At 41.2% G+C, this 20,016-nt stretch overlaps 1 protein-coding gene across 24 annotated transcripts in view; it reads left to right on the top strand.

Moving 5' to 3' along the window:
• Positions 1 to 17,919, top strand: part of ZNF43 (zinc finger protein 43) — a 43,363-nt gene extending 25,444 nt beyond the window's left edge. For 23 of the 24 annotated variants that reach the window (XM_065536182.2, XM_045378927.3, XM_065536180.2 and 20 more), the window contains one exon: positions 13,175 to 17,919. In XM_065536182.2, the coding sequence (XP_065392254.1) occupies positions 13,175 to 15,363 (2,189 nt within the window). In that variant the 3' untranslated portion in view covers positions 15,364 to 17,919. Of the gene's footprint in view, positions 1 to 2,169; positions 2,274 to 13,174 lie in introns of all 24 variants that reach the window. The other variant, XM_045378930.3, reaches the window with a different exon arrangement.
• The last annotated feature ends 2,097 nt before the right edge of the window (positions 17,920 to 20,016 follow it).

Raw genomic sequence — 20,016 nt, 5'->3', positions numbered from 1 at the left:
TCTTTAATGGTGCATCAGTGTTCCATACCAGATTTTTTTTTTTTTTAAACGGAGTTTTGCTCTTTTTGCCCAGGCTGAAGTGCAATTGCATGATCTTGACTCACTGCAACCTCCACCCCTCCAGGTTCCAGCGATTCTCCTGTCTCAGGACTGAGTAGCTGGGATTATAGTCATTTGTCATCGTGCCCAGCTAATTTTTGTATTTTTAGTAGAGACGGGGTTTCATCATATTGGTCAGGCTGGTCTTGAATTTCTGACCTCAGGTGATCCACCTGCCTTGGCCTCCGAAAGTGCTGGGATTACAGGCGTGAGCCACTGTGCCTGGCCTTGCATACCAGATTTTATGGGTAAACATTTCTCTTATTATTGTTTTCCAGTTACATATTAGTGTATTTCTTCAGTGTAGGTTTCTTAAAATCAGTTTATTGTGTTTTTTGGTTTTACCTGTGTATTGTAATTTCAGACAATTTTCAATTCTGTATGCTTTAAGTCAATGTGGGATTTAATTAAGAGAGAAATTGTAGCAGGACGAGCCGCAGACAGAACCCCTCAGACACCAAGTTGTAGAAGGAAGGGCTTTATTCAGCTGGGAGCATCAGGAAGCTACCGTCTTAAAATCTGAGCTCCCCAAATGCACAATTTCTGTCCCTTTTAAGGGCTCACAACACTAAAGATTTCACATGAAAGGGTTGTGATTGATTAATCTAGGGGGTGTGTGACAGGGGCTTCATGCACCGGTAGTCAGAGTGAAACAGAACAGAGCAGGGAGTTTCACAGTGTTTTTCCATACAATGTCTGGAATCTATGGATAACATCGGTGGCTAAGTCATAAGCTGATTTTTAACCACTAGGTTTGGGCCAGGCTGGCCCAGGCCTGGTTTCGGCTCTGGTGCCTAGTGCCAGGCTGCCAGCCTTTGGTTTCACTTCCTTGTTTTTTTTTCTTAAAACAGGTACTGATCAAGCCTGTAATCCCAGCACTTTGGGAGGCCGAGGTGGGTGGATCACGAGGTCAGGAGATCGAGACTATCCTGGCTAACATGGTGAAACCCTGTCTTTACTAAAAATACAAAAAACTAGCCGGGCGTGGTGGTGGGCGCCTGTAGTCTCAGCTACTTGGGAGGCTGAGGCGGGAGAATGGCGTGAACCCGGGAGGCAGAGCTTGCAGTGAGCCGAGATCACGCCACTGCACTCCAGCCTGGGAGACACAGCGAGACTCCGTCTCAAAAAAAAAAAAAAAACAAGGTACTGAGTATAAAACAATATAAAACAGTGTGAGAGGGTCTCTCTCTTCCCTCATTTACCCCTTTGAGACTTTCACTCATTTTATTAGTGGGAGTTCTCACTTTCATTCTCACTACTTATGCCTTCCTGTGCAATAGACTGATAGTGATTCATATAGTATGTTCGTGCTGAAGCATTCTGGTGAACTAAGGTAGCGACGAAGCTTTTTATCATTTGGAGAAGTACAGGTAGCAAACAAGGGAGCAGTAAGCAGGTTCCTATTACTATTATTACTCCTATTATAAGAGTTTTAAATCCTCCTATTGCCACGAACCAATTTCCAAACATGGCTCCCGGATTAAATCCGTGCCACACTTGCACGGGTACATGTGCCAGTTTTGTTATATTTTTATATCTTCAACTACTTGTTGCCATCTTTTTTTTTTTTTTTTTTTTTTTTGAGACGGAGTCTCGCTCTGTCGCCCAGGCTGGAGTGCAGTGGCCTGATCTCAGCTCACTGCAAGCTCCGCCTCCCGGGTTCACGCCATTCTCCTGCCTCAGCCTCCCGAGTAGCTGGGACTACAGGCGCCCGCCACCTCGCCCGGCTAGTTTTTTGTAGTTTTAGTAGAGACGGGGTTTCACTGTGTTCACCAGGATGGTCTCGATCTCCTGACCCCGTGATCCACCCGTCTTGGCCTCCCAAAGTGCTGGGATTACAGGCTTGAGCCACCGCGCCCGGCCTTGTTGCCATCTTCTGTACCAAGTCAACCACAACTGCTGGCCCATTATCTGAGCCGATTCGTAGAGGCAGTCCGAATCTAGGGATGAGATCTCAAAGAGGCACATGGGTTACTTCACGAGCTTTTTCAGTTTGTGTTGGATAAGCCTCCACCCACCCAGAGTAAGTACACACTGGAACCAGTAAATACTTGTTACCTCCACATTTAGGCATCTCTGTGAAGTCCACTTGAAGATCTTCAAAAGGAGCCGCTCCGTAGGCTTGTATGCCAGGAGGCACAGAGGGGCCTTGCTTTGCATTGTGCTGTCAACAGGTAACGTATTGCTGCGCTACTGTTTTAGCAAGAGCTGGCAAGTGTGAGATGTAGAAATACCGACAGCTTTTCAAGTGATCCTTGGCCTAAATGGGTAGTTTCATGTACAGCCAGCACAACTGTGGCTCCTAGCGGCTGTGGCACAGCTATTCTTCTTCATCTGGTAACTTTATCCATCCTTCCTTTATTGTTTGTCCTCCCTCTGCCTGAAGAAAATCTTTTTCTTCTTTAGAGGCACCAGATCAAGCGTTTGAGGGAGTAGTGGGGCTATGACTGGTGCCCGGTAAGGAGTTGATGCTGCTTTTCGTGCCTCTGTGTCTGCTTGGGAGTTTCCTTGGCTCACCGAGGTGGAAACTCACTGGTGTCCCCTGCAGTGCATGACTGCCACCTTTTGGGGTTTCCACACTGCTTCTAATAATTGTAGAATTTCTTACTGATATTTTATGTCCTTTTCCCCAGAATTTAACAGGCCTTTTTCTTTATATAATGCTCCATGTACTTGAAGAGTTAGAAAAGCATATCAGGAGTCCAACACCTCTACACAGTTATGTTCAACAGGGCTGTCGGATACTGGGAGCAAGGTGGCAGGATTTAAAGTGTTACAGACTTCAGTAGTTATGCAGGGGTTTTCACATAACAAGACTTGGTACTTAGTTAATCTAGCATTTGTTAGCCAATGGTGTCCTCTGGTATTCATCAGAGTTACCACCGCATGGGGGGCTTTTATATTTAGGTTTTGTCCAAGGGTTAGCTTTTCCACTTCTTGTGCTAACAGGGCCGTTGCCACCAAGGCTTTTAGACATGGAGGCCAGCCTTTAGAAACCCCATCTAGTTGTTTTGAGAGGTAGGCCACTGGTCTTGGCCAGGGCCCCACAGTTTGAGTTAAAACTCCTACTTCAATTTTTTCTCTTTCTGACACATAGAGCGTGAAGGGCTTTGTCAAATCTGGTAGTTCTAGAGCTGGGGCTGACATAAGTTTTTCTTTTAACTTACAAAAGGCTTGCCATTGTAGAGGCCCCCATTCAAAGGGCTCTCAATCGCCCCCCTTTGTAACCCCATACAACGGTTTGGCTAGCACCGCAGTTTGGGAGCCATAATCTGCAAAACCCCACAGCTCCTAAAAATTCTTACTTGCCTTCTGGTTTTAGGTTCCAGTAGACTGCAGATGATCTGCTTTGTTTCTGACCCTAGGCTGCGCTCCCCTTTTCGAATAGTGAATCCCAGGTAGTGTACCTGCTGTCTGCAGATCTGAGCTTTCTTATAGGACACCTTATACCCACACTCCTCCAGGTGCCGAAGCAGGGCATCCATCCCTTTTGCACACACAACTGCCGTGGACTGTCCTAGCAGAAGGTCATCCACGTACTGGAGCAGGACGCAGCCTAGGTCTTCAGCAGGAAACTTCTGGAGGTCTCGAGCCAACGCCTCCCCAAAGATGGGGGAGTTTTTGAACCCTTGGGGAAGCCGAGTCCAAGTGTACTGAGTGGTGACACCTGACCCCGGATCTTCCCACTGAAAGGCAAATAGCTTTTGGCTCTCAGGAGCTAGTCTGATGCTAAAGAAAGCACCTTTCAAGTCCAGGCAAGTAAACCAGCCGTCCTCAGCCGGCAGCAATCCTAACAGTGTGTAAGGGTTAGGAACTGTTGGGTACAGAGTCACTGTAGCTTGGTTTACCACGCATAAGTCCTGTTCGAGTCTATATTCTTTGGTCCCTGGTTTGGGGACAGGTAGGAGGGGGTTGTTTCTTGGAGACTGGCAAGGAACTATAATTCCAAAGGCTTTTAAGCGTCTAAGATGAGTCTGTATTCCTTTAAGGGCTTTCCTGGGAACTGAGTACTGCTTTTGTCTGATTGGCTGGGCCCCAGGCTTGACTTCTATGAGTACGGGGCTTAATTGATTGCCAGCCCTGGAGGATTGTCCTCTGCCCATACTCAGGGCCTTCGCTTAGCTAGAGTTGGTTTTATTTCCTGACCTGGCTCGGTTAGAAAAAGTCTCCATTCTTCCTCCCCGGGGGACTGTAAGGGCCATGATGACTCCTGTTTCCGGTAACTTCAGCTGTAAAGAACCCTGTTTTGTAAAGCAAATGATGATTCTCAGCTTGCTAAGCAAGTCTCTTCCCAACAAAGGCAAGGGGCAGTCAGGCATATACAGAAATTGATGAGTCACTTTATGTCCTCCCACGGAGCAGGTCCACGGCAGGCAGAAAGCCTGCTTGGCAGAGACTCCTGTTGCTCCAATTATATCAATGGTCTTTTTAGATAAGGGGGTCACTGGGGTGGTTACTACTGAGTGTTCGGCTCTGGTATTGATCAGAAACTTAATGTCCTTGCCACTTATTTTCATCCTGACCATGGGCTCCTTGGGGACGTTTGAGCCTAGTCCCCTTCAGTCTAGTAGCCCTTCAGCCAGATTGAACAAAGTCCCTTCATCTTTGTCTGAGATCTTTTGCTCTGCATCACCCTGCTTTTCCTTTAGTTGGGGACATTTATGTTTCCAATGTCCTATTTTTTTACAGTAGGCACATTGGTTATGCTGCAGACGTGAGCGATTGGACTGGGCATTCCTCCCAGAACGCCCCTTTCCCTGCCCTTTCGGGAGAATTCCTCTAATTGCCACTGCCAGCAAATCAGCATTTCATCTGGCCTGGCGTTCGCCCTCCTTGCAGCTGTCTCGGCAGCTTGTTGCATCTCTATTTACAAATACTTGATTAGCTATCTCTAGTAACTACGAGGCATTCATTCCTGCAAACCCAGCCTGTTTTTGCAATTTTCTCTGGATATCTTCTGCGCTCTGACTAACTAAGGCCATGTTAATCATATGCTGATTTTCAGGACTGTCCGGATCGAAAGGAGTGTACATACGATAGGCCTCATACAGTCTTTCACAGAACTGGGCTGGGCTTTCCTCCTTTCCTTGGATGACTTCAGAAACTTTATTTACATTGGTGGCCTTTTGAGCCCCTTTTTTCAGACCTTCAACTAATACCTCTCGGTACCGTCTTAGCCTCTCCATATCTAGTCCTTCATTTGGATCCCATTGAGGGTCCGTTCCTGGCAGCTGAATTCTTAAAGTATTCCTGGGGATTTTAGTAATTGGCTGGGACATGCTCCTCTAGCCATTTAATTCCCGCCTGGAGCACTCATCGCCTTTCATCTGTGCTCCTCTAGCCATTTAGTTGCTGCCTGGAGCACCCTTCACCTTTCATCTGTGTTTCATGAGTAGCTGGTGGCAATCAGCCCAAGTAGGATTATGAGTCTGGATAATTGTTTAATTGATAATCAGTGTAAGATGGAGTGTTATTTTTCCAATTGAGGAGGTCAGCAGAGGTGAAAGGGTGATATACAAAGGCATGCCATTCCACCATGTGTCCATCCTCATCTATGCCAGTATATCACTGCTCTCGCAGGGGTATTTGGATTCCAGCCTTGGGCCATAAGCGAGCTGCCAAGGGAGGAGTTTCTCCTGCAGCTTCACTTCCCTTCTTGTCTACTCTGGGTAGTCTGGGGGTTGTGAGCTCAGGAGAACGGGGCCTCTCCGCTTGATAAGTGGGGGGCACTGTTGGTGCCATCTCCTGCCATGAGTCCTTGGGCTCTGGGTCAGACAGAACTTTAGGTGCTGGCTTCCCTCAGTGGGTGGAGCGAGAACGTTCCTTAACTAACTCTCCCTTTGCTACTAGTACTGCTGCTGCCTGTCCCCTTAACCACTGTGGGGGATTTAAAACTAGCTGTAACCAGGAATGTAACCGGGAATCTATATATGGGAATTCATCTGGGTGTCCTGGCTTGCCAGTTACTTTGTGCCATACCTTTGAAACTAGAGACCTGTCTAGGCTTCCTTCTGATGGCCAACCTACATCTAATGCTGGCCAGTCTGTTTCACACAAAGTTCTAAGTTTTCCTGGAGTCATAGTGATTCCATAGTCTCCTTTGAATCCTTTCTTGAAATTCTTTAACATAGTCCCTAATGGGGTGGGCGTACTTTGTGCCTGATCCATGTTTTCTCAAGACAAAATATCATGTTCACACCACACACACACCATAAAACAAAGAACGGGTAAAGAGGGCACACACACACACCTTTACAGTTTGTACCAAACTAAAAGCGAAACCAAAACTAGAGTATCCAGAAATTCAAGCCAAATCAGAACTAAAACCAAAGTATCGCGCAATTCAAGTCAAGTCAAAACCAGAACAAAAGTGCCAGTGCAGGCACGCTGTGGGTGATCAGGCCATGCTTCCACTCAGATGGAGTGGGCAAGTTCCAAAGACTAGTCTTACCAAGTTTCAGATGTCCGGATTCCAAGTGCCAGTTCCTTCCTGGCATTCAGCCACTGCGTTAATCCTCCACGGGGGCCTGCTACGCACTGCTCTGGCGAGGCGTTCCACCGGGGCAATTGCCTACCAGGGAGCACTCTTTGGATCGTGTCACTCAGGCTGGCTGGACCCCCCGCAGGGATGCTCCACAGGGCAGGCCTAAGACGCCTAAGGGGCTTTCTTGGCCATCCATCAGTCACCTTGCTTCCCAGTCAGGGAACCAAGAAATGTAGCAGGATGAGCCACAGACAAAACCCCTCAGACACCGAGTTGTAGAAGGAAGGGCTTGATTCAGCTGGGAGCATCAGGAAGCTACCGTCTTAAAATCCAGGCTCCCCGAGTGCACAGTTTCTGTCCCCTTTAAGGGCTCACAGCACTAAAGATTTCACATGAAAGGGTCGTGATTGGTTGAGTAATCTAGGGGGTACGTGACAGGTGCTTCATGCACCGGTAGTCAGAGTGAAACAGAACAGGGCAGGGAGTTTCACAGTGCTTTTCCATACAATGTCTGGAATCTATGGATAACATCGGTGGCTAAGTCATGAGTTGATTTTTAACTACTAGGTTTAGGCCAGGCAGGCCCAGGCCTGATTTTGGGTCTGGTTTTGGGTCTGGTGCCTGGTGCCAGGCTGCCAGCCTTTGGTTTCACTTCCTTGTTTTTTTTCTTAAAACAGGTACTGACTATAAAACAATATAAAACAGTGTGAGAGGGTCTCTCTCTTCCCTCAGAATCACTGGCCGGGCACAGTGGGTCACACCTGCAATCCTAGCACTTTGAGAGGCTGAGGCAGGCGGATCACAAGGTCGGGAGATGAGACCCTCTTGGCTACAAAAAATTAGCTGAACATGGTGGTGTGTGCCTGTAGTCCCAGCTACTCGGAAGGCTGAAGCAGGAGAATCACTTGAACCTGGGAAGTGGAGGTTGCAGTGAGCCAGATCACTCCACTGCTCTCCAGCCTGGGAGACAGAACAAGACTCCATCTCAAAAAAAAAAAAAAAAAAAAAACCAATCACCAAATGTCTATCACAATCATATTATATATATGTGTGTGTGTCTCTGTGTGTTTATAAATATGACCCCAGTTTTGGTTAAAGCTTATCTTGTATATATTATTTTTCAGCTAATTTTTAATGGTTGTTTTATCTTCTCTAAGCAAGTAATCATGGAAATAGTCTATTTTCACCATGTGTTTAATGATGAAAATATATTTTCTTTGTATGAAAGAAACACTTTTGTAATTTGAAGGTAGTTTTTAAAAAGGTTTATAATGCTGTATTTTTTTGTTTTTTGTTTTTTGTTTTTTTTAATGTTAGTGTTGTAAAAACATGTAACATAAAATTTACCAACTTAAATCTATTGAAGTGTACATTTCAGACATGGTGGTAACTCACATCTGCAATCCCAGGATTTTGGGAGGCCAAGACAGGTGGATTGATTGAGGCCAAAGTATGAGACTGGTCTGGGCAACACATGGACATTCCCTATCTACAAATAATTTTTTAAAATAGCTAGGCATGGTGGTGTGCACCCATGGTACAAGCTTTTTGGGAGATTGAGGGGGAGGGATTACATTAGCTTTGAAGTTAGAGTCTACAGTGAGCCATAATTGCACCACTGTACTTCAGCTTGGGTAACAAAGTGAGACCCTGTCTTTTTAAAAAAAAAAAAAAAACTGTACATTTCAGACACGATAAAAATATATACATTGTTATTCAAAAAACTTCTAGAAATTTTACACATGTGAAACTAAATACACATTAAGTAACAAGTGCTCATTTTGCCGTTTTCAGCCCTTGACAAACACCCTTTTACTTGCTGATTTTATGAGTGTGACTACTTAAGATACCTCAGATAAGTTGAGTCATATGGTATCCATAATTTCATTACTTGCTAATTTCTGGTGACATAATATTCTCAAAATTTATCCTAAAATGAGGCAAGATTTTCTATTTGAAGGCTGAATAATATTACATTTAGGTATATGTTACATTTTTTGATGTATTTATAAATCAAGGGACATCTAAGTTTCTTCAACCTTTGGCTTTTGTGCATACTGATACAAAAAATATGGATGTTCATATATGTTACTCAGGTCCTGCATTTTCTGTTATGAATATAGATTCATAAATGAGATTTTTTGTATTTGATAATTTTATTTTTAATTCTTTGAGAAACATTTATATATATATATATATATTTTTTTTTTTTTTTGAGACAAAATTTTGCTCTCATTGCCCAGGCTGGAGTCAATGGCGTGATCTCGGTTCACTGCAACCTCTGCCCCCCAGGTTCAAGCGATTCTTCTGCCTCAGCTCTCTGAGTAGCTGGGATTACAGGCATGGTGGCCCATGCCTGGCTAATTTTGTATTTTTAGTAGAGATGGAGTTATTCCATGTTGATCAGGCTAGTCTCAAACTTCCGACCTCAGGTGATCTGCTGGCCTCGACCTCCTTGTTTTCCACCAGCAGTCAACATAGGGTTTTTCTTTTTAATTGGTAATTTATTATTATTACTATTATTATTATTATTATTTTGAGATAGAGTCTTGCTCTGTCACCTACACTGAAGTGCAGTGATTTGTTCTTGTGTGCCAGGTTCAAACAGTTCTCCTGCCTCAGCCTCAGGAGTAGCTGAGATTACAGGCACCCACCACTATGTCTGGCTAATTTTTGTCTTTTTAGTAGAGATGGGGTTTTGCCATGTTGGCCAGACTGATCTCGAACTGACCTATGGTGATTCACCTGTCTCAACCTCCCAAAGCACTGGGATTAAAGATGTGAGCCACTGTACCTGGCTGGTTTTATTTTTATTGCATCATCAACAGATTTTGTGTTTTTATAAAATTTATAGTAGCCATTCTAAGTGGGTGTGAGGTGATTTTGTTTTCCATTGTGATTTTTATGCATTTCTCTACAAATTGTAATTTTGTGTCTTTTTAAATGCTTCTTCCCATTTGTGTATATTTTTGGTAAAAATTTAGTTCAGTTATTTGTCCATTTCCAAATCAGATTATTCAACTTTATTGTCAGTTTTGTTGTTTATATATTATTAATATTAATACCACATGTGATTTACAAATACTTTCACTCATTTTCTAGGAGGCATTGTCTCTCTATTGAATGTTTTCTTTGATGTACACAAATTTTGAGGTATAGTGTAGTTAAATTTTTCTGTTCTTTGTTGTTCATGCATTTAAGGTTGTATCTAAGAAAATGGTGCCAAGACCAGTGTCGTGTCTTTTTTCCATATTTCTTTTTAGAAGATTTGTTAGTTCCTTTTTTCTGTCTTATGTGTTTTGTTTAAAATGTTTTTATATATACTTCAAGGAAATCATCCAACTTTATTAGTGTTGGTATCAATGTTTCAACATCATTTTTTGAAGGTATTTTTTTTCTATTGTTTGCTCATGACAACTTTGTAGAAGATCATTTGATCATATACAGAAGGGTTCATTTTAGGGTTCTTTATTCTGTTCTTTCATCTACTTATCTGTCTTTGTGTCAGTACCACATTGTTATTGTAGCTTTTAATATGTTTTGAAATCAGAAAGTATAATGCCTCTTTATTGTTTCATAATTGCTTGGCTATAGTTTTTTGTTTTGTTTTGTTTTGTTTTAAGAAATAGAGCTCTTGCTCTGTCACCCAGGCTGGAGTGCAGTGGCACGATTGTGGCTCACTGAAACATCTGCCTCCCGGGTTCTAGCAATTCGCCTGCCTCAGCCTCCCAAGTAGCTGGGATTGCAGGCACACACTGCCACACCCAGCTAATTTTTTGTATTTTTAGTAGAGACAGGGTATCACCCTGTTACCCAGGCTGGTCTCAAACTCCTGAGCTCAGCAGGCAATCCACCCGCCTTGGCCTCCCAAAGTGCTAGGATAACAAACGTAGGCCAGGCGCGGTGGCTCAAGCCTGTAATCCCAGCACTTTGGGAGGCCGAGACGGGCAGATCACAAGGTCAGGAGATCGAGACCAGCCTGGCTAAATACGGTGAAACCCCGTCTCTACTAAAAAATACAAAAAACTAGCCGGGTGAGGTGGCGGGCGCCTGTAGTCCCAGCTACTCGGGAGGCTGAGGCAGGAGAATGGCATAGACCCGGGAGGCGGAGCTTGCAGTGAGCTGAGATGCGGCCACTGCACTCCAGCCTGGGCGACAGAGCGAGACTCCGTCTCAAAAAAAAAAAAAACAAAAAAAACAAAAAAACAAAAACAAAACAAACGTAAGCCACCGTGCCTGGCTTGGCTATAGTTTTTAATCAAATTTTTAAATTGTGAAGAATATTTCTGTGAAAAATTGTACTATTGCATTTTATGTAGATATTATATTGAATTAGTTCACCACTGTAGCTTGTATTGACAACTTTGGAAAAGTTAAATTCTTTGGTCCTTGAGCAAGAATATGTTGAAGAGTGTGTTTTATTTTCATATATTTTTGGATTTGCCAATTTTGCTTTTAATTCCTAGTTTTATGCAATTTTGGTCAAAAACCGCAGTGTATAATTTTGGTCTTCTTAAATTTATTTGTCACTGTTGTTGTTTTGAGACAGGATCTTACTCTTGCCCAGGCTGGAGTACAGTGACATGATTTTGGCTCACTGTAGCCTCAACCTCCTTGGCTCAAGTCAACCTCAGCCCCTCAAGTAGCTGGGTGTACAGACATGCACTACCATCCCTGGCTAATTTTTTTTTTTTTTTTTTTGAGGCGAAGTCTGGCTGTGTGGCCCAGGCTGGAGTGCAGTGGCGCGATGATCTCGGCTCACTGCATGCTCCACCTCCCGGGTTCACGCCATTCTCCTGCCTCAGCCTCCTGAGTAGCTGGGACTACAGGCTCCTGCCACCACGTCCGGCTAATTTTTTTTGTATTTTAGTAGAGACGGGGTTTCACCATGTTAGCCAGGATGGTCTTGATCTCCTGACCTCGTGATCTGCCCGTCTCAGCCTCCCAAAGTGCTGGGATTACAGGCGTGAGCCAACGCGCCCGGCAAATTTTTTATTATTATTTGTAGAGACAGTCTCACTGTGTTTCCCTGGCTGGTCTCAAACTTCTGGCCCCAAGTGATCCTCCTACTTTTGTTTCCCAAGTTTTAGGATTAGGGGCATAAGCAACTGCACACAGTTTATCCTAGCAGAATACACAAGGTGCAAAGAAGAATATTGTATGTTCTCTTGCTTTTTTTTTTTTTTTTTTTTTTTTTTTTTTGAGGCAGAGTCTGGCTCTGTCGCCCAGGCTAGAGTGCAGTGGCCGGATCTCAGCTCACTGCAAGCTCCGCCTCCCGGGTTCACGCCATTCTCCTGCCTCAGCCTCCCGAGTAGCTGGGACTACAGGCACCCGCCACCACGCCCGGCTAGTTTTTTGTCTTTTTTAGTAGAGACGGGGTTTCACCGTGTTAGCCAGGATGGTCTTGATCTCCTGACCTCGTGATCCGCCCGTCTCGGCCTCCCAAAGTGCTGGGATTACAGGCTTGAGCCACCGCGCCTGGCCGTTCTCTTGCTTTTTACTGGAAAGGTTTATATGAGTCTGTTAAGTTTACTTTGTCTGTGATATGGTTTGGATGTCCATGTTTCCAAACCTCATGCTGCAATGTAATCTTCAGTGTTGGATGTGGGACCTGGAAAGAGGTATTTTTGTCATAGAGGTGAATTCCTCATGAATGACTTGACACCATCGTCTTGGTAATAAGAAAGTTTACACTCTGTTAATTCAAGAGAGAGCTGGTTCATTGAAAGAACCTGGCTCTTTCACCTCATACCTTCTCTATCTGTTACCATGTGATATTTCCAGTTACTCTTTGCCTTCCACCATAACAGTAAGCTTCCTGAGACCCTCACCAGAAACAGATGCTGGTACACACTTCTTTGTAGTACAGTCTGCCAAATTGTGAGCAAAATAAGCCTTTTTTCTTTTTTTTTTTTTTGAGACGGAGTCTCGCTCTGTAGCCCAGGCTGGAGTGCAGTGGCCGGATCTCAGCTCACTGCAAGCTCCGCCTCCCGGGTTCACGCCATTCTCCGGCCTCAGCCTCCCGAGTAGCTGGGACTACAGGCGCTGCCACCTCGCCCGGCTATTTTTTTGTATTTCTTAGTAGAGACGGGGTTTCACCGTGTTAGCCAGGATGGTCTCGATCTCCTGACCTCGTGATCCGCCCATCTCGGCCTCCCAAAGTGCTGGGATTACAGGCTTGAGCCACCGCGCCCGGCCAATAAGCCTTTTTTCTTTATAAATTATCCACTCTCAGGTATTCCCCTATATGCAAAATAATTGGAGTTGGCAATGTACTTCTAAAGGCACTGTGTTATGTTGGAGAGCAGAAAAAACTGTGTTGGGTAAATGTAACCATTATCTTTTCCTTCTTTGTGGCTCTTTGCATTGGGCTCACCTGGGGCACTGCACACACTTATTTATAAATTTTTCGCTGATGCATTTTGATCAGTATGTTTTTGTTACATTTGTATGTCTATAAATAAATTAGGGCCTGTGGCATTTTTCTATGACATCTTGCTCTTATAACTTGTGTGATTTTATATGTTAGGTAAAGTATATTTATCTCTGAGTCTAGCAAGTGGAATAATTTGTTATTTTTATTTTTTTCAGTTATGTGTTCTCATGTTGCCCAAGACTTTTGGCCAGAGCAGCATATAAAACATCCTTTCCAAAAAGTGACACTGAGAAGATATAAAAACTGTGGACATAAAAATGTACATTTAAAAAAAGACTGTAAAAGTGTGGATGAGTGTAAGGTGCGCAGAGGAGGTTATAATGGATTTAACCAATGTTTGCCAGCTACCCAGAGCAACATATTTCTATTTGACAAATGTGTGAAAACCTTTCATGAATTTTCAAATTCAAACAGACATAAGATAAGCCATACTGAAAGAAAACTTTTCAAATGCAAAGAATGTGACAAATCATTTTGCATGCTTTCACAGCTAACTCAACATAAAATAATTCATACCAGAGTGAATTTCTGCAAATGTGAAAAATATGGAAAAGCTTTTAACTGGCCTTCAATCATCACTAAATGTAAGAGAATTAATACTGGAGAGAAACCCTATACATGTGAAGAATGTGGCAAAGTCTTTAACTGGTCCTCACACCTTACTACGCATAAAAAAATTTATACTAGATACAAACTCTACAAATGTGAAGAATGTGGCAAAGCTTTTAACAAGTCCTCAATCCTTACTACTCATAAGATAATTCGCACTGGAAAGAAGTTCTACAAATGTAAAGAATGTGCCAAAGCTTTTAACCAATCCTCAAACCTTAGTGAACATAAGAAAATTCATCCTAGGGAGAGACTTTACAAATGTGAAGAATGTGGGAAAGCCTTTAATTGGCCCTCAACTCTTATTAAACATAAGAGAATTCATACTGGAGAGAAACCCTACACATGTGAAGAATGTGGCAAAGCCTTTAACCAGTTCTCAAACCTTACTACACATAAGAGAATCCATACTGCAGAGAAATTCTACAAATGTACAGAATGTGGTGAAGCTTTTAGCCGCTCCTCAAACCTTACTAAACATAAGAAAATTCATACTGAAAAGAAACCCTACAAATGTGAAGAATGTGGCAAAGCTTTTAAGTGGTCCTCAAAGCTTACTGAACATAAGTTAACTCATACAGGAGAGAAACCCTACAAATGTGAAGAATGTGGGAAAGCCTTTAACTGGCCCTCAACCCTTACTAAACATAACAGAATTCATACTGGAGAGAAACCCTACAAATGTGAAGTATGTGGCAAAGCCTTTAACCAGTTCTCAAACCTTACTACACATAAGAGAATTCATACTGCAGAGAAACCCTACAAATGTGAAGAATGTGGCAAAGCTTTTAGCCGGTCCTCAAACCTTAGTAAACATAGGAAAATTCACATTGAAAAGAAACCCTACAAATGTGAAGAATGTGGCAAAGCTTTTAAGTGGTCCTCAAAGCTTACTGAACATAAGATAACTCATAGTGGAGAGAAACCCTACAAATGTGAAGAATGTGGCAAAGCTTTTAACCATTTCTCAATCCTTACCAAACATAAGAGGATTCATACTGGAGAGAAACCCTACAAGTGTGAAGAATGTGGCAAAGCTTTTACCCAATCCTCAAACCTTACTACACATAAGAAAATTCATACTGGAGAGAAATTCTACAAATGCGAAGAATGTGGTAAAGCTTTTACCCAATCTTCAAACCTTACTACACATAAAAAAATTCATACCGGAGGAAAACCCTACAAATGTGAAGAATGTGGTAAAGCTTTTAACCAGTTCTCAACTCTTACTAAACATAAGATAATTCACACTGAGGAGAAACCCTACAAATGTGAAAAATGTGGCAAAGCCTTTAAGTGGTCTTCAACCCTTACTAAACATAAGATAATTCATACTGGAGAGAAACCCTACAAATGTGAAGAATGTGGCAAAGCTTTTAAACTGTCTTCAACCCTTTCTACACATAAGATTATTCATACTGGAGAGAAACCCTACAAATGTGAAAAGTGTGGCAAAGCTTTTAACCGATCCTCAAACCTTATTGAACATAAGAAAATTCATACTGGAAAGCAACCCTACAAATGTGAAGAATGTGGCAAAGCATTTAACTATTCCTCACACCTTAATACACACAAGAGAATTCATACTAAAGAACAACCCTACAAATGTAAAGAATGTGGCAAAGCTTTCAACCAATATTCAAACCTTACTACACATAACAAAATTCATACTGGAGAGAAACTCTACAAACCTGAAGATGTGACAGTGATTTTGACAACACCTCAAACTTTTTAAAACATGAAATTAATTATACTGGTGAGAAATTCTAGAAATGTAAAGAATGTGACACAGCCTCTACATGGTTGTCACACTTGATTGTAGGTAAGATAATTTATATTGGAGTAAACTTCTACAAGTATGAAGAATGTGGCAGAACTTTTAATTAATGCTCATACCTTATTGCACAGGAAATAATTTTTACTTGGGAAAAGGTGTATACACAAAGAATGTGGAAAAGCCATTAATATCTGCTCATATCTTACTCAACATCAGAGAGTCGGTACTTAATAAAACCATTATAGATGCAAGTAGTGTCAAAAGATCTTTCAGAAAATATAAGCCTTTAAAGTGAAGAAGAGAATTCATTCTGAAGACAAACATTACAAATACAAAGAGGGTTGTAGTATACCATTACGTGTATCACAGATCTTATTGTACACATTTTGTACTAAAGAAAACCCTGAAGCAGTTGCTCAAATATTGTTCAACATCAGAAAATTTATATTGGAAAAACCTGGAAAATGTAATAAATTTGTAAAAACAGTTTTGAAAAACTACAGCTTATAAAACATGAGGGTCTATAGTAGTTGGTTGATAGTACAAAGTTTGTTCAACACCAGGGAATTTATATTGCAGAGAAACCCTACAAATGTAATGTTTGGAAAAACATTTTTTCAAAAACCACAGCATAGAAAACACCAGAGGGTTCATACTAAAATATGTTTTTGCAGATGCAGTAAATATGAAAAAAATGTAATCCTAAATTAAGTTTGTGTAAACATCTGAGAATTCACAGTGGAAATATCTAAGGCATGGACACTTCAGATGTTACACTAAATCAGTGCTAAGTACAGAAAACAACCCAAAATAATACTTGGTGGATAAATTGTATATAACATTAAAGTAGAAAATTTTCAGAGTTATAACTACATTTAAAGTATACTTTTATCTTGAGAAAATTACTGATTTTTGAATTAGTGAATAATGACATGATTAAACTCTCAAATAACTATGCTCTTTTTTCATTCCTGCTATATTCACATGTGAAAGCATGTGACCAATTGTTGCTGCATCAAAGATATGAGAGATTCTTTTATTAGGTGGGCATTATTTAAAACATTTTTTTATGGAACAGTAAGGATACTAAAATATAAGATGTAGCCAGGCATGGTGGCTCACACCTGTAATCCCAGCACTTTGGGAGGCTGCGGCCAGTGGATCACCTGAGGTCAGGAGTTTGAGACCAACCTGACCAACATGGTGAAACCCTGTCCCTACTAAAAATACAAAAATTTACCAGGCACCTATAACCCCAGCTAATTCAAAGGCTGAAGCAGGAGAATCCCTTGAACCTGGAAAGTAGAGGTCTCAGTGAGCCGAAATCATACCTACCATTGCACTCCAACCTGGGCAACAAAAGTCAAACTCCATCTCAAAAAAAGAATGTAAGATTCATGAATTTTCATTCCTGCTATATTCACATGTGAAAGCATGTGATTGAAATTACATTTCAGTAATGAAATTACATTTTCAGTAATTGGAGAGGCACTTTGTGGCTAACTTATAAAGGAGTGATGTAGGAGGTAGGTTTTCAGAGTAATAATCTTCTGCATTATAGTGAGAAAAGTTTTTTATTATAGTTAAAATTGGTTAAATTAGTAGTAAATCATTTTATTGTAATTTTATGTAATGAAGTATATCTTTTAACATTTTACATGTAAACATAACTTTTTAAAAAATGTGTTAAGACCATTGTGCATTCAATGAAACATGCTTCTAACTTTAACCTATTCCACGTTACTCAAGGGTGTATGTAAAAGATGGTAACAATATACTATTTGGTAACATAATGGACTAACATTTCTAGTAATCTCCATCAGTGGCTTTCAACTGCAAATAAGTTAAAGAATATTTTTTCTATAGGTTAAATATTCTTGTCTTATTTAAACTTACTGTTCTTAATTTCTGTGGATACATAGTATGATTTTAATTACCTTATTTGTGCTATTCATAATTTTTTTGTTTGGTTGCTTTTTGGTTTTTTTTTTGGAGACAGAGTCTCACTCTGTCACCCAGGCTGGAGTACAGTGGCATGATCTTGGCTCACTGCAACCTCCACTTCCCCGGTTCAAGTGATTCTCCTACCTCTGCCTCCCAAATAGTTGGGATTACAGGCATCCGCCACCACACCAGGCTAATTTTTGTATTTTAGTAGAGATGGGGTTTCACCATGTTGACCAGGATGGTCTTGATCTTCTGACCTCGTGATCTGCCTGCCTCGCCCTCCCAGAGTGCTGGGACCACAGGCATGAGCCACTGTGCCCAGCCAAATGTGTATATATTTATGCAATATATGACATGTTTTGATACAGGCATATAATATGTATTAGTGACATCAGGATAAATAAAGTATCCATTACCTTCAGCATTTATCATTTGCATTACAAGCCAATTCTACACTTTTCATTATTTTAATGTACAATTAAATTGTTATTGACTACAGGGTCATTTTAATTATAAAAATTATATAGAGTGTAAATAAAATCCATACATTTCTGAGTCATGAATAAACATTGTTATATATTTTTCCTTGAATATGTGGCTGCTCTGCCTGAAACACAGAGTTTTAGTTTTGGCCTACGTAGAGTTAAATATATACATACATCACTCTAAAGATAAACCTTAGGTGTAAGAAAATTATGGAGTAAATAACTGTTCTTGTGAGTATGAGTTTGTACCTATTTTAGGAAGAAAAAAATCAATATTGAAGCAAGACAAGTAATTTTAATAACGTGACTAATTTACTAGAAAACTAAAAACCTCAAAAATGCCGAAAGGCAATCTATACTGTCTGCTTTCTATTGAATTCATTACTGTAGGATTTTATGGCTTATGGTTCAGAATCTCCCCATGCAAACTTTTTTTTTTTTTTAACTTGCTTGGTACTCATGCTAAACCCATCACTTTCTTTTTTATTATTTTTTCTTTTATAGTTTATGAGGTATTCATTATGTAAGCTCACCAGGGATTATAAGAATGATTTTTATGAAATTTAGTTGTGCACACAAAATTTTTAGGTGGAATTCCACAATTAGTGTTTTAAGTTATATTTAGTTAGGACATTCGATTTTGTTTATTTAATTGGAGACTTCTATATAAACCTACTTTAGTTATTCATTTCACTTTCTATAATTGACATACGTAAATTTATTGAGCTAATAATAGGTAAATACTAGGGTGGCTTTATATGTTCTGAAGTTTTTTTGTTCTGTTTTGTTTTGAAACAGAATCTCGCTCTGTCGCCCAGGCTGGAGTGCAGTGGCGTGATCTTGGCTCACTGCAACCTCCACCTCCCAGGTTCAAGCAGTTCTCCTGCCTCAGCCTCCTGAGTAGCTGTTACTATAGGCACACACCATCACGCCCAGTTAATTTTCCTTTTTGTATTTTTAGTAGAGAAAAGGTTTCACTGTATTAGGATGGTCTCCATCTCCTGACGTGTGATGTGCCCGCCTCAGCCTCTCAAAGTGTTAGGATTACAGGCGTGAGCCACTGCACCTGGCCTTTTGAGGATGTTTCTATACATAAATGTAGCAAACAAGCATGACAGTGCTTGCTGTGTAACAGATTGTCCATAATAAGCCAAAAATATTTTTGCTGGAGTTAGTTTGTAACTTCAAGTCAGAGATAGAAAATACCAGTGATGAAGAAATAATATTGATTATTCATGTGGAGGGGACATTTTCCCCGTCTTTAGTAAAAATACAAAAATTAGCTGATCGTGGTGGTATGTGTCCGTAATCCCAGCTACTCGGGAGGCTGAAGCAGGAGAATCGCTTGAACCTGGGAGGCAGAAGTTGCAGTGAGCCGAGATCATGCCATTGCATTCCACAGAGTGAGACTCCGTCTCAAAACAAAAAACTGGTTTTGTAAGCATCCTCAAAGAAATCTACACCTGTTTCCCAAATACTTGCAATTCAAAATTAAATTTCACAATCTTTTCACAAGAGTGGGTAGACAGCTTTTTTCTTCGAAGTGAGACCTGTACTATAAGGTCTTGATTCTAGCAGATCTGGCAGGTCTGCCTACAAACCTGCATGCAGGGCTTTGTGAGTGGCCGCTAGGGCACACTGGTGGGCTGAGAAGGGCCATGGAGACATTTATGATCACCAGATACCTTCAAAGGTGCATTATCCAAATGCTAGGCTTCACTTCCTAATGAGTTCTAGCAGACTAGTGTTTCCACCAGTCCCTGACCCATGTCTTTTGAATCTCCCTTGCCCAGGGTCCTCACAGCTGTCCACTATGTATGTCTCAGTCTTTGCCAATAGAGGCCACCTAAAATGAGAGCAGAATAGACCTCAGAAAAAGCACTACTGTAAGTATTTCAAAGAAAACCAGCTAATTCAGATTTTCACCAAGGCTTGTCTATTGCAGCTTACTGTTCCTGAGAATGCTTTCTAAGCAGCAATAGATTTGAGAATGTTATTAGCTACTACTGTTTGTTTTCCTTCTAAGGTCCCACATTAACCAAAACCAAAATGAAACCAAAAATCTTCAAGTGTATAGCTTTTGTATATATGCCTAGCTGGCTAGCAGTAAAATTTGCACATTATATTGAATCTTGAATGATCTTCAGTGCTTACCAAGATGGCTCTTGGCATCAAACCC

The sequence above is a fragment of the Macaca fascicularis genome, chromosome 19 (assembly GCF_037993035.2).
Source record: "Macaca fascicularis isolate 582-1 chromosome 19, T2T-MFA8v1.1".
Taxonomy (NCBI): Eukaryota; Metazoa; Chordata; class Mammalia; order Primates; family Cercopithecidae; genus Macaca; species Macaca fascicularis.
Note: the sequence above shows the minus strand (reverse complement) of the source record. Positions and strands in the feature narration are given on the sequence as shown.